Source organism: Pleurodeles waltl, chromosome 7 (assembly GCF_031143425.1).
Source record: "Pleurodeles waltl isolate 20211129_DDA chromosome 7, aPleWal1.hap1.20221129, whole genome shotgun sequence".
NCBI lineage: Eukaryota > Metazoa > Chordata > Amphibia > Caudata > Salamandridae > Pleurodeles > Pleurodeles waltl.
In genome coordinates this window covers 356,580,212-356,594,427 of record NC_090446.1, presented here as the reverse complement: position 1 = coordinate 356,594,427, position 14,216 = coordinate 356,580,212, and the positions used below count along the sequence as shown (strand labels likewise).

General features: G+C 42.4%; 1 protein-coding gene across 2 annotated transcripts in view; it reads right to left on the bottom strand.

Moving 5' to 3' along the window:
• Positions 1-14,216, bottom strand: part of GGT7 (gamma-glutamyltransferase 7) — a 213,605-nt gene that overhangs the window by 30,911 nt on the left and 168,478 nt on the right. For both annotated transcript variants that reach the window (XM_069243797.1, XM_069243798.1), the window contains exons 10-13: positions 12,339-12,427; positions 10,238-10,390; positions 8,605-8,722; positions 8,144-8,281 (exon numbers count right to left, since the gene is read on the bottom strand). In XM_069243797.1, coding sequence (XP_069099898.1) covers positions 8,144-8,281; positions 8,605-8,722; positions 10,238-10,390; positions 12,339-12,427 — 498 coding nt within the window. The remainder of the gene's footprint in view (positions 1-8,143; positions 8,282-8,604; positions 8,723-10,237; positions 10,391-12,338; positions 12,428-14,216) is intronic.

Below are 14,216 nucleotides of genomic sequence, written 5' to 3'. Positions count from 1 at the left end.
CAGGTGTTCTGAGGAGGAAGCTCTCATTTGCCACACCTCTATTGAGAGGTTAGTCTTGATGGCCACCAAAGTCAATTGAAGATTCAGGACCTCAGCTGCCCTCTTCACCACAATAGCTTAAGAAGCTGGAGAAGTGTTCAGTCCGCTGGCCCCACCCAAATCTTCACACCAGTCCATTTCTTCATGGTCTGGTGTTTTAAAGGGCCCAGCGACCTCTCCCATTTATCTCTGAAGCCTATCCCTTAGGAAAAGGGCTCAAGATCAGAATGAGGACACAAGGCTCCTGACGGTGTCATGCAATGCACATCTTGCACCATGTCGGAGTCGGGAATTACAATGGGGATGGTGCTGCCCGTGGGCCTGGATGGCACCTTGAGCGTCAGGACCAGCATAGGGGAAGGTTGAGGTGGCACAACCGGCACTGGTCTGGATCCAGGACTGGATCCCAGAGAGACCCTTGGTGCAGGGGCCAGAGCTGCTGGTGTGGAACCCAAAAGTGCCCCCTTTGACCCAGCGGGCCCGAAGGTGCTCCAGCAGAGTCTGTCTGCCCAAAAAAGAGGGGCAAGGCCTCATAAAAATCTTGGAGTTTGGCAGTGGTCACTCTGACTCCCAGAAATTCGGGGAGGTGCGGAGTCGGCTCAGGACCAGGTTCCGCAGAATGAGGCCTAGAGCGTCAATGCTTCCTCGTCGGCATACGGACAAGAAGAAGTCGAAGAGCGCTTCAATGTCTTTGATTTTATTCTTGTGCCTCGACTTACCCGATCGCCCGAGGACTTGGAGTGGGACAATGATGGCTTTGGACTCCGCAACCAGTTGTGGGACCTTCCTCTTGATCAGGACCTCGACTTGCGCAAGTCAAGCATCAGGCTTAGGGGCCGCTCCCTCAAAGCCTTCGGTTGGATGGCCCAGCACTCGGAGCACGACTTTGAATCATAGTTGCACACCTGACACCAAAGGCACGAAGTGTGGATCTGCCATGGAGATTGCCCAATGACAGGATCTGCAGGGCTAAATCGTGTCGTCCTAGAAGACATTCGCGACACACGAGTGAAGCTCAAACAGGTAAGGAATCTGTAACTAGAAGTCTCTATCAGATACCCATGGTATTTTCTCCTACTTACAGAAGCATCAGACAATTGTTGCATTTCAAATGTATGCCGACAAGAAGATGGCGAAGAGGAAGCGGGGTGTCAACTAAACTATCTAACAGATTAATTTTAGATTGTAGCAGAACGTTTGAAAGGAGTGAGACGTCATGGGAATTGAAGAGAATCTATTGTAAGGTTAGGTGATTGAAGGAGTCACCAATAGTCTTCCTGAGACTGCGGTTATTGTGTTTTGTGAATGTATAAAGGATTTCAATTTCTCTGGTGAATTGTCATTATTGTAACCAAAGTGAAAAGAAGATGATGCATCAAAAATACCTCACTATGCTGGATAACAACAGGAACAGAATTCGAAAAATATGATTAGACATGGAGAATGAACCTGTGACGAAGTATAGCAAGCTGCTGAAGGACCTTAACTCACCTTTATGATTTTGGTTGTTTATTGAAATCACACCCTGAAGGCTCTGTTTTGACTAACCACAGAAACAAATGATTCACTGTAGTGTCTGAGTAGGAACACTCTGATGTTTGCATGTCACTACTTCAGAACTTAATTCTCATGGAGTGTAACTTGTTACAACTATGGTACTGACTAACATCAGAGTTGGCATTTCAGGCTGGGATAAGGAAAATATGTGGATCTCCTTCTCTTTTTCTTTGTGTGCAGCCTCAACATAGAAATGGGAGTGCACTCACAATAAGAGGCAAATCATATGCAGGGTGCTTATGTGTCTTCACTGGGAAGGATAGGAACATGTTCACTAGCAGAGAACAGACCTTACACAAGCACATATGAAAAATATAAGGATATGCACCAAAGCAAGTATGTGCACAACAAAAATTACAACAGGCATGTAGGGGCCCGAGTGGGAATGAGTGTACCACTTAAACACCAATGCTTACAGATAGGTCTGTATGCATAAACGCTTGTGTAATGCATTGCAACATGGTTTAAACCTTATGCTGGGCAAGCAATGAACATGTGCATACACTTCAAAAATCAGACAGTGTATCAAATACTACCTGCAGTGGAACACAAACTGATAAACAGGTTAAGTTAAGAGAGACAATTTACAAAGTAGGATTTACAAACATCCAACAGGGGATAGTGAGGACTGAAGAAAACTACAGACCAATGTCTGAACTGAATATTCTATTTAAGTAAATGGCTGGGGAAAAAATGTGCTTGCTGTACAGGGCTGATACTTTTTAAGCTATTTACAGAAGCAATGAAAATGTATACACTAAACCAGTGGTTCCCAACCTGTGGGCCGGGGACCCCTGGGGTCCGCGAAGCCTCCTCAGGGGGTCCGCGACTGCTTAGAAAATGGAATAATATTAAGTTCCAACTATCAGTAATGACTCAGTGGGGGTCCCTGGATTCCAATAATGATTCAGTGGGGGCCCCGGGCTCCAGTATTGATAAAATGGGGGTCCACAGAAGTCAAAAGGTTGGGAACCACTGCACTAAACAAACGGCAATTTTTCATTTGATATTCACTGTAGATGAGTTTTCCTCCCTCTGCTGGTGTTTTTCTTAAGAGATAATTGTAAAACTTATCTGATTACTATTTGGAGTATTGGATCTTGAATTAGTGAGTAATATACAGTAGCACATGAGCCACTTGTGGGTTTACAAAGTTTCTGTAAGGCAAAAAAAATAATAATATGGTAATGTAAACCAAAAACAAAAATGTGTCTGTGGGTGTATATGTCATTGTTATGCCATTATTATTCTCAATTTTCTTACATCTGATACTGAAACCAGTCTACTCTCACTTGCAATACTTAAAATAAAGAGACTGATGAGAGGTTCTGAATTTAGAAAATCATCATTCCCCCTTATTATTGACTCAAGCTCAAAGAGTGGTTGAAGGCTGTTTTAGAGCACAGGACAGCTGGATGGTGCATGTGGTGACCAAGATTAAGGGCAAGGTGGCAAAGTGCCTGGTTGTGTGGTGTGTAGTACACGAGGGACATAAGAAGAAAATTAGTTACTTACCTGTAGCTGCAGTTCTCCAGTATTATTATCTTTCATAGGTTCACATGCTTGAATCATCCCACTCGTCAAAATGGGAGTCCCACGGTACCTAAAAATAGCAGTATACAGAAACTTTCCATAGAAAATTGTTAGACCTGACAGCCTTAGGATGGTCATCCCCCAACTTTTTGCCTGCCTGCCTCCCTCCACTTTCTGACCCTGTTTTTAGGACTCTGTGCACTTTTACCTCTGCTAACCAGTGCTAAAGTGCATATGCTCTCTCACTTAAACATGGGAACATTGTTTCACACCCAGCTGACAGATATGATCTACTTATAAGCCCCTAGTAAAGTGCACTGCATGTGCCCAGGGCCTGTAAATTAAATGCTACTAGTGGGCCTGCAGCACTGATTGTGGCACCCACAGAAGTAGCCCCTTACCCATGTCTCAGGACTGCCATTTTAAGCCCTGTGTGTGCAGTTTCACTGCCACCTTCACTTGGCATTTAAAAGTACTTGCCAAGTCTTAAACTCCCCTTTTCTACATATAAGTGACCCCTAAGGCAGGCCCTAGGTGACCCATAGGGCAGTGTGATATGCAGGTAAAAGGCCGGACATGTACATATGTGTTTTATATCTCATGGTAGTTAAAAACCTCCTAAATTATTTTTCCACTACTGAGAGGCCTGCTCCTTGCATACACTAGCATTAGGACTGCCCTCCTATACTTTTTAAGAGGTAGATTCTGATCTGAAAGAGGTACCTAGGTCATATTTAGTATAGCCAGATGGTAATGGAAAATCCTGCTTTTTGGTGAGGTTGGATTTTATATTACTATTTTAAAAATGTCACTTTTAGAAAGTGAGCATTTCTCTGCACTTTAAACCATCTGTGACTTACAGCCTGTTTCCAAGCAACGCCTGGTCTGTGCTGGTTGACAGCTCCCTTGTGCATTTCACCCAGACAACCACAAACACAGGACACTCAGTCACACCTGCATTCATCTGCATATTAAATGGGTCTTCCTGGGCTGGAAGGGTGGAGGGCCTGACACTTACATTTCAAGGGCAAGTGGCCTCCCCTCACACAATGGACTGCTAAATGCCCCACTAGAACCCTGGCAGACAGGATTGAGTTGAAAGGGGAACTTGTGCACTTCAAAACCACTCTTTGAAGTCTTCCCCACTTCAAAGGCATTTTGGGGTATATATACTCCAAACCAGACACTTCTGGACCTACATCTGCACCCTGTCAGAGGAGCTGCCTGGCTGCCCAAAGGACTCATCTGGACTGCTTTGCTGAGAAGGAATGCTGCCCTGCTGTTGCCCTGTTACCCTGCTGGCCTCTGACTTTGCTGAGAAAGACTATGCCTTCCCCAAAAGTGATCTCCAAGGGCTTGGACTGAGCTTGCCTCCTGTTCTCTGAGGTCTCAGGGCCAACAAAGACTTGATCTCTCAAAACACTCCTTGTGTGCCAATAAATCGACGCACAGCCTGCTGAAATGGATGCGAGGCCAGAACTGCAACCGAGAAATCACCGCAGAGCCAACCGGAACGGCACAGCCCCGACTTCCCGACTGGAAATTCGACACAGTGCCTGCCTTGCGACAGAAAATTCGTCAATGCCTACTGGATCAACGCAGCCCCCGTGCCTTCCTCCAGTGCATTAAGGAGTTTCAAGTCTTCGTCCCTGGACGTGAAATTATTCCTGCATCGCAGTGAGGAAACAAGACTGCGCACAGGAAAACAATGCAAACCCCTGGCAGCTTGGAAAAAAAATGCATCATCTGTGTCACGTCGGGAAATTCGATGCACCACCTTATTTTTCCACGTATCTCCTTCTCTGTGGTCTCAGTGCGTCGTTATTTTTTACGCATACCAGGTACTGTGTGTAAAAAAGAGACAACTGTTTATTTCTAAGGATTAAGGCTCTTTTAAACCTTTTAAATGTGATATTTCAACTTGTACTTATTGGATCTTTGTCGTTTTGACCTTATTTTATTCAGATAGATATCTATTTTTCTAAACCTGTGTGGTGTATTTTTGTGGTGTTTTCACTGTGTTACTGTATGATTTATTGCACAAATACTTTACACATTGCCTTCTAAGTTAAGCCTGACTGCTCAGTGTCAAGTTACCAGAGGGTGGGCACAGGATAATTTGAATTGTGTGTGACTTACCCTGACTTGGACAAGGTGTATACCTCTGCCAACTAGAGAACCCATTTCTAACAAAAATAATGCTAAAGTGCATTCACTTTCACAGCTTATTTGCTTTATTAGAAAAGACCTGAAGTCCAGCCAATTAGGCGACAGCAACCTCTAGAACCCTCAGCCCAGAAGCTCAAGTCTCTCAGATTTTCCAGCACAAGTGAAATAAATATCTGATAGAGACTTCTAGCTGCAGATTCCTTACATTACAATTTCAGCTTGAAATTCAGAACTTTTGCTGAGCAATACCCTTTCGCGTGCCATCGGGTGGAGTCGTTTGGATCCACATGGCGTCGTTGGAGCCATCTATGATGTCACGTTGCCTACAAAGGCACCACCCAAGGGCATGTAAGTCAGTTCTTTTCCTTCCGTGCAGTTAGCCGAGCTTGTTTGGTGAGAAGACAAATCATCGTGGTCTCGGAGAGGAGAAGAAGCTCTGAGAACCAGTGTTTGTCTGGGCCACTTGGCAACTATCAGGATTGGACGGCACTTCTCTGCCTTCAACTTTCTGAGCAGTCTCTGTATTATGGGGATTGGGGAAAAGTGTAAGCAAATATCCCTGACCATCTTATCGAAAAGGCCTTCCTCCATGATCCCGGGAGTAGGTGCTGACTAGAGTAGAAATGGCATTTGTTGTTCTGATTCGTAGTGAAGAGGTCTAATTCTGGTTTGCCCCAAAGGTGAAACATTTTGGCGAGTTCTTCTTGATCCAGCTCTGCTAACAAGGAACCAAGGCCAAGTTAACCATCCAGTTCCAGGCTCTGTTCGATTATATGCCAGGCTCCTGAATTCCATGAATTCCAGACTATAGACATTCCTCAAGAATGCAAAGCTATCCTGGCAACAGTTGACTCCACCAACAATTCTTACAGATTACAATGGTAAGAGATTTTGCTTATGGTGTCAAAGAAAAACTTGCACCCGCTGAGTGGAACACCAGTGCAAATTTTACCTTATCTCCTTTTCCTGGCTCGCCCAGGTTTAATGCATGTGTCTGTGAAAGCACATCTCAGTTATATACAAACGCTCTTCACAGAATGCTTTGCTCTGCTCAACAAGGATAATCAAACAATTCATGAAAAGCCTATTCCGTGTCTTCCCACTAGTATGTTAACCCTCCCCACCACCCACCCCCAGAATGACATTCTAAATATAGTCCTTGCTCAATTGATGAAACCACCATTTGAGCCAATTCATATTGTGGACTTCAATTTCCTTACCTGGAAGGTGTTTACACTGTTGGCTTTCACGTCCACTAGAAGGGTGAGTGAGATTCAGGCATTCATGATCCAAGATCCTTTCCTCTAATTTAAGGATGAAGGAATAATACTAAGAACCAACCCAACGTTTATCCAAAGGTACCCTTGCAATTTCATCTTAACAAACCTGTTGTTTTACGGACATTCTTCCCAAATCCAACCTTCCCAGCAGAGCAATCACTGCATACTTTAGACATAAAAAGATGTCTCAAGTTTTACTTACATCGTATCAAACCCTTTCGAAAATCAGAACAGCTATTTGTCGCGTATGCACAGTCACGACAAGGCGCTGCTGTTACCAAAGCAACCATCATAAGATGGATTTCAGCAACAATACAATTTTCCATTCTATAGTGGGCAAATACATTTCCTACAAAGCAAAAGCCCACTCAACAACAGCTGTTTCCATGTTGGCTGCATTGTTCTCAGGACTTCCAGTAGAAAAGATCTGCTGTACTGCAACATGGAAGAGCGTACACACGTTCACTCAGCGCTATTGTTTAGACTCATCACACCACAACAATGCAGCAGTCGAGCATGCTGTGTTATGTCATCTATTTCAGTAAGGTGAGCCTCTGTTTTCACTATTATTTCTCATTTGACTCAGTGTTTCTTATCTTAAACCACATTTTTTATTTTGCATCATACATGACACACATATATTCTGCCTGTTATTGTTATTAGTGTTATTATGTCTCCTTAATATTTATTTCACTTATGCTGGAAAATCTGAGAGACTGTGGCTTCTGGGCTGAGGGTTCTAGAGGGTGCTGACTCCTGAATGGCTGGACTTTGGGTCTTTTCTAATGCTGCAAATAAGCTATGACAGTGTATGTTCTTTAACAATATTTTCTATGGAAAGTTTCGCTATACTGCTATTTTAAGGTACTGGGGGACCCCCAATTCGACGACGGGGATGATTTAAGCATGTGAATCAATGAAATATCCAATACTGGAGAACTGAGGAAAAGAGTTGGTTGTATAAAGTAATTAAAGCGTGGAAGCCGGAATCATCCAGTTTAAATGGTGTGGGGCATCTAGACTGTTGGTGCACTTTGCTAGGATGTTTCGTCAGAAAAAGTAGGGAAAGACGATGTGAACTTCGTTGAGGATGATAAATAAATGGGGCAGAATGCGACTCCACTAGTAAGCAAATTTGAACCTCACAGGATGCAACAGATTTGTTAAAATATCAAATTTTTAGTGTGTTTTAAAATCTGCACAATTACATGTGTGTTAGTACTTCTAGCAAAATGGGTAGCATTTTCTTTGTCATTTATTTTGCATGTGTATTTGCACGTCGCTTTTTGTTTACATTTAAGAAACAAATAAAAGGTGAAACATTCCCTCAGTTCACCTATCCACTTTTCATTCTACAAGGCTGAGCAAAAAATGTGATGCTGCTATCAAAGGCACACATGGCTGTAAATGGGTTCCATAAAACTCTTCAGCAGAATCAGAAAGCACATATATGTAACAAAAGTCAAACAGAAATAAGTGTTGTTGTGACATCACACTAATAACAAAATTGTGTTTGTATATACTTTGAATCATTGGTATTGGAACAGAACCACTGAAATATTCACCTGTGTGATGCCACTCAGAGCTCTGTCACCATTGGAACCTCCAAGGGATAGGTACGTTCCGCACAGACCTTGGGCCGGTCGGACAATGGTGGGTAGCAAGAAGGACACTGGTCTCTTTCCAGGTTGAATATTGTTCCTCTGAAAATAAGACAGTGAAAGTCTAAGCACAAGAAGAGACTGATTTCAGCTGTCCCATCTATGATGAACAAAGATCACACCAAACATAACATGTAACAAGCAGAACAGTGTAAGGAAATAAACACAACAGTAGTGTAGATGTTTGAACGGAAATCAAAGTAGTCAGTATGGTAGTCAATTACATCTTGATGCATAGGGAATAGGTGTGTTCAGCTGCTAAGAGACAGAAAATGGGTTGCTAATTCAAGCTGACAATGTCATCTCAGACGGAACGATGCTAAAGGAGCACGAAGACTGATTTTACAGGGTTCTGGTGTCCTTACTGTACTGAATGTGGAGTGATTGGCTGTGTTATTCTGCCAGGAAAAGTCCATCATCTGACTATTCAGGATAATACCAGAGGGTGTCATTATTCCACTTCCAAAAGGACGATTCAAGGAGCTGCAAAGAAAAAAAAAGAGAAAACAGAAAAATGAAGCTCAGCAAAAGGAGACCAGGAGTGAATGTGCAGGCATGCACGATAATTCAGAGCTTCAGAGCTAAGCATCAGGTGCTTAAGGAAAAACAGAACCAAAAGACTAAGAGCCTGATTAAGATCTTGGCGGAGGGGTTACTCCGTCACAGCGGTGGCGGATATCACGTCTGACGAAATAGAATACTACAGAAAACAATGGTATTTTGTTTTTGGCGTATGGGATAGCCATCACAGTTGCAAAGGAGTAACCCCTCTGCCGATATCTAAATTAGGCCCTAAGATGTCTACGCCTGTTCTCGTAATCAAATGAACCTGCTTTACACTGCCATACTAGGGACCAGAGATCCAGCGTCCTATCAGATGTAGTTTATAGGCCTAAGATGCGACTACAGTAAACCAGGGCAGAGAAGGTGGGCTAGACAACGGTCCTAAAAAAAGGAAATTTAAAACAAAACAGGGCTAAATAGTGCAACAACTCCAGCTCTCTCTTTTTGCACAGCTGTGAGAAAACGGTATCGGAGAGGAGCCTGCGGACTGTGATTAGAAATAAAACCCAAGTGATCAAATAAGGAATTTTTATCTGCCATTTCATCACTTGAAATCATTTTGTGCAAATATTTGTGTCTGAAATAATCTTGTCCAGATCATATTTATGATTGAGTAGTACATTTTCAAGTTGTATTGTCCCACTTGGAAACCAACTACATGTCCTCTCTCATAAGTGGTTATAGTCATCTGAATATTGGAACTGCAATGAACATTTAAACAGACAGCTTGAGTCTTACACAAAGGAAACTTCCAGCAAGAAAATAATATGGGGAGTCTGCCCAATCAGAACGTTACTAGTTCAACTCCTGTCACAGGCTATAGACGGGACAACAATCAGGGCCACTCGAATTATGCGATTTAGGGGCAGTGGCAATGTCCGCACAATTATGGATTCTGCCACACTTGCCAAATAATCCATCATCTGCTGCATAATCTGCAGAGTTCCTGCAAAAACATTGTGTGATGCTGAAACTGATAAAAAGTTAAGAAAATGCAGTCATACGTGTTGGCAAAGGTTGACTGGTCACCCTTCTGTTGCTTATTGTTGAATTTTGGAGTTAAACTCGTAATAATGAGGTGAATCATTTGGCCAGTGATAACCTGTGTGAAAATGACAAAATAATTAAGTACTACTATCACAAAATGTGCAGCATTATGCAGCATAACTTGGCTATTCTTGCTGCATAATTTAGTCAACTCTGCTGTATAATTTGGTACTCTCCTGCCGCATAATTACAATGGCCCTGATTAAAATGTAATCTTGCTCCACGTCATCACCATCTTAGGTTAACTAAGCACAAAACACTGATAAACAGATCAAATCCTGGACTGCAGCCATGAAAGACTGCTTCTTTCTACTTAATACAAGAGTATCCGGTCTTTAAACGTCCGGCAGGTTTTTTCACCCCCATTAACACAAGCTTGTATGTTACCTTACAACAGCAACAATGAAGTCATCTGGACCAATTACGAGGACTTGACTGGCTGCTGGACCACTCTCCAGGGGATCAAACGACATGTAGTGATCAGTAGGTAAGGACTGGGAGTCATTGATTAACTGCCGCAGGAAACTTGCCTCGGATTTGCTGCGTGGAACAAAGAGGACAAGAATTGAGTGCCTTAATAGACTACTAAAAGGCAAGGGCAAAGGAAACAGGTATATTAAATGTTCACTAAACACCAAGGAAAATGGAAGAAATCCCCATATAAAGAAAAGAATTGCGAAGCCTGGTGCATATAAGTGGCCTACCAAAAAGTGAAAAGTAAGAGTAGCTAGAAAACATTAGACAAATTTGACTGATAAAAGATTGCTTCCAAATGACACAGTATGAATAGCCATATACATTATACATCAGAACGTGTGAAAATGAGAACTGGACGAACCCACCAAGTCAAAGAATAGACTGAATGAAGACACTGATCAGTGTACTATGCCACTGCTGTTGGGCTGAGAGGTATGCCATCTGCCTCCTCAGTCCCAAGCATGTCAGTTGTTAGTTGAATAAATGTAATTGCCATACTACGGGTGTTTCAACATTATGAACCTCAAACTTTGAAACTGGAGTTGAGTAATAATTTTGTGCAATGGAATTGATGATTGTTGTGATTTTTCATGTGGTTTTCCGCTGCTGTAACTGTAACATAGGTTTCGAGAAGAGCAATGACCTGAAATAAACACATTTTGACAGACAGTGAGCTATTAGCAATGGAAACCTGTGCCTTCTGGAGTATTAACCTTTCGAATGGAAAGCCTCCACTTGCCCCATCCTCCACCTACACCTCTCTAACAGCTCACGAAACCTGGCATTCGTCTCTAGTGAGCTGAATTTTAAGAGTTCCTCCACCCCCCCTCCCTACCGAGGTATGGTGTTAGTGCATGCCTCAATTTGTAGATAACAAAATAATTGGTTTTGGAGTAGCTAAAACTATTCAATAAGTTTATTGACTGATACTATGCAGTCATGAGTAACTAGATTTCCAATTGTTCAGATCCTCGGCGTGACCCAGTCCTTGAATCCAATGGAGGGAACGTTTTAAGTTGAAGAATCTTCAAGAAGATGTATGCATAAAAATTTTAATATGTTTTTAATTTTGCAGAACTAGTTTGATCAACCCTAGAGGAAGAGTTACTTTCTTCTAGAAGCTTTGTCGATGACATCTACAATAATGCAGGAAAGTTTAAGGATTCCCAGTCTTGAAGATCTTGAGTACCTCCTGATCCTCAGTGATTAGAGTGCCTACTGATAATGAATGATTAGCAATTTTCCCTTCAATATGGGATGCACACACATCAAGATTTTTAAGAAAGCCCTGCACACCTCGTAGAAGAAGTCAGGTCAACATTTTTGATGAATTATTGTTCATGGGAGAGGAATAAGTGGCCTATTTTTAATTGTTGCTAAAACTATGAAAGGTGAGAAGTTAAATTAATACATACACCACTCCTATTCATAATGCCCCCAAATCTGTGAGTTTGTTTACATCCTTGAATAGGTGATTTGTGATGGGGAGGGGGAGAGGGAGAAGGAGAGAAAAAGAGAGAGAGAGGTCGATTTTGTACTGTTAAGTCCTAGTATTCAGAACATCTAATTTGTCTGTACAAGATTAATTTGGAGACTCAGCATTTAGCTCGAATGACTATGCAGGAGAAGACGGTTAGCCCAAGATCAGATGCCTAGTATGGATTTACAAGAATAAATGGCAATGCCACCCAACACCCTGCCACTCTCTTGTCCAGATTACTTATTGTGTAGAACTGTTAGAGACTTGTTTATCCAGATTTCACAGTAATTAGATATTTTTTTTACAATGTAAACCGTCAATTAATTTGCTTCTAGTTTCCAATCAATCTGGGAATATGTAAAGCAAAAGTAAAATAAGAGCACTGTTCTTAATTTAAACAGAAAGTTTACATGCCTCTGAGAACTTGCAGAAGATTTAGATTGTAGTTGTCTTGCACTGCAGCACAGTTAGAGGTTTTCTACGACACTACAATCAGAAAGAGATGGTTGAGCGTTGGTATGTCACACCTACCTCAGGATCTCCTCAATGTAACCCGGTAACGGTGGATCATTTAAGGGGTCACCCAATCTGCTTGCTGTGGCTAGAGCAATTTTCAAGGTCTAAAGTGAAAGAGAAAATACGAGTTATCAGAGACACGCTGACTTAAGCAACAAGTGTAGGGAAAGATGGAATTTATTTTGGGGATGGTGGTGAAAACCGTTCAAATTAAAAACAGTGTCCTTAAATCTACTCTCAAAAACAAACCTGTTTCTCTTATGTATAAAACATAGCTATCCATCGGGAATGGAATAGCCAATTATGAGAAGCTGCCACAAAATGTACTAAACATTGACACATAGCTGCAGAAGCATCAGCTGCCGCACCTCTGGTCAATCACTGGCATGTTACCACACGTTAATAGAGCAATAATTCTCATGGTGCTTACTGTAGTTTGTGCCATTAAGATGTTATTACGAGTCATTGCACAATATCTGAAGAGTAGAGGGTTCCGCTGTGGGAAAGTCCAGTGGTTGCCATTTCTAGTGAGCGTATGCCAAAAACTTTCTCATACTCTCATACCAAAATGCCCCTACCTTTTGCTCCCTGTGGGGACTGTTCTCTACTCAGGTAGTGGGAAAATCTAAAGCACTGCAAGTGATATGAGCCACACACACCCATCCAACGCTTTTTAATGACATTCCTGTCCCTTCGTCTGCAGGATGAAAAAGTGGACAGTAGCCCTATACATGGTCTGCAGGGCAGAGGGGTGGTTAACGGAAGTAGGATCTCTATATGCACCCATCCATCCAAAACATCCTCTCCGGCTCTTCCAAAACAAGTGGTCTCGCGGGCCTTAAATACATTATTTGTGGGAAAAACTTTTCTTCTTTCTCGGCAAATTGTGCAAGCTGTGTAGCTGTCTAAATATCTTATTTAACAATCATTTACAGGTCCAACACATGCGCTGCAACACTTGAGATTTAAATGCACCATTAGCTACACAGACTTCCAAAAATAGAAGCTCCGTTTCAAAATGTGTTCCTTTTAAGAAATAAGTTGGTCCTGATGCTCGTCCGTAAACCCCTCACTCACTTTGTTTCCCGTCTATTTGAGAGGATAGAGAAGGCAGTGTCCCTGCCCCCCCAGAGCACCACCTTCCCACGCAGGAACCACACACAGGGCAGCTGTGACAAGTCACATATTACATTGGACCGGGATATCGAAGTGGCCAGTCCGATGCCATTTTCACAAGTGTTCCTGCTGTGCAAGGCTGCAACGATAACTTGCACGGAAAATGCGAAAATGACATTTTTATTTTGTGAGAGACTTTCAAGGGTGTCAGAGATATTATAAATATGGGTCTAAGAGATGTACTTCGTCATCTGAGATACATTTCCACTACCAGTTGGTCTCAAGGAAGCGAATGAGGCCTGACGGAAAACGGGACACCCGCATTTGAGGCTGCCTTGAGGGGGGGTTAGTAGGGTGGATCTTAAAAAACATTTATTTTTCCGAAGTGGCTCCCACCATGAAGAAGGCAGACACACCGCTGGTAAACTAGGCTCTACATAACTTGTTTTCTGTCTAGTACAAAAACTACAGAAACATAAGTCTTCCATTAATAAAGTTATGTTCGGGTAGCTGGACATCGATTTTTATAGTTTTGTAAACATGTCTCTACCTTACATATTATGCTCGGTGGAAAGCAAGGCCTGCTGCAGGTTTTGGTATTCTATTAAAGGTTTGAGAGTATACATGAGATTAAGAAATAATGCAATTAGAGGAACGTAGATCTTGATTTCATGCAGCTGCCCGTATTCAGTTGCACAAAAGAGAAACACAGAAATAAATACGGATTACTTTCAGAGGGTCAATGCCTCTTAATCTGAGAGCGAGAACTACCCCTCC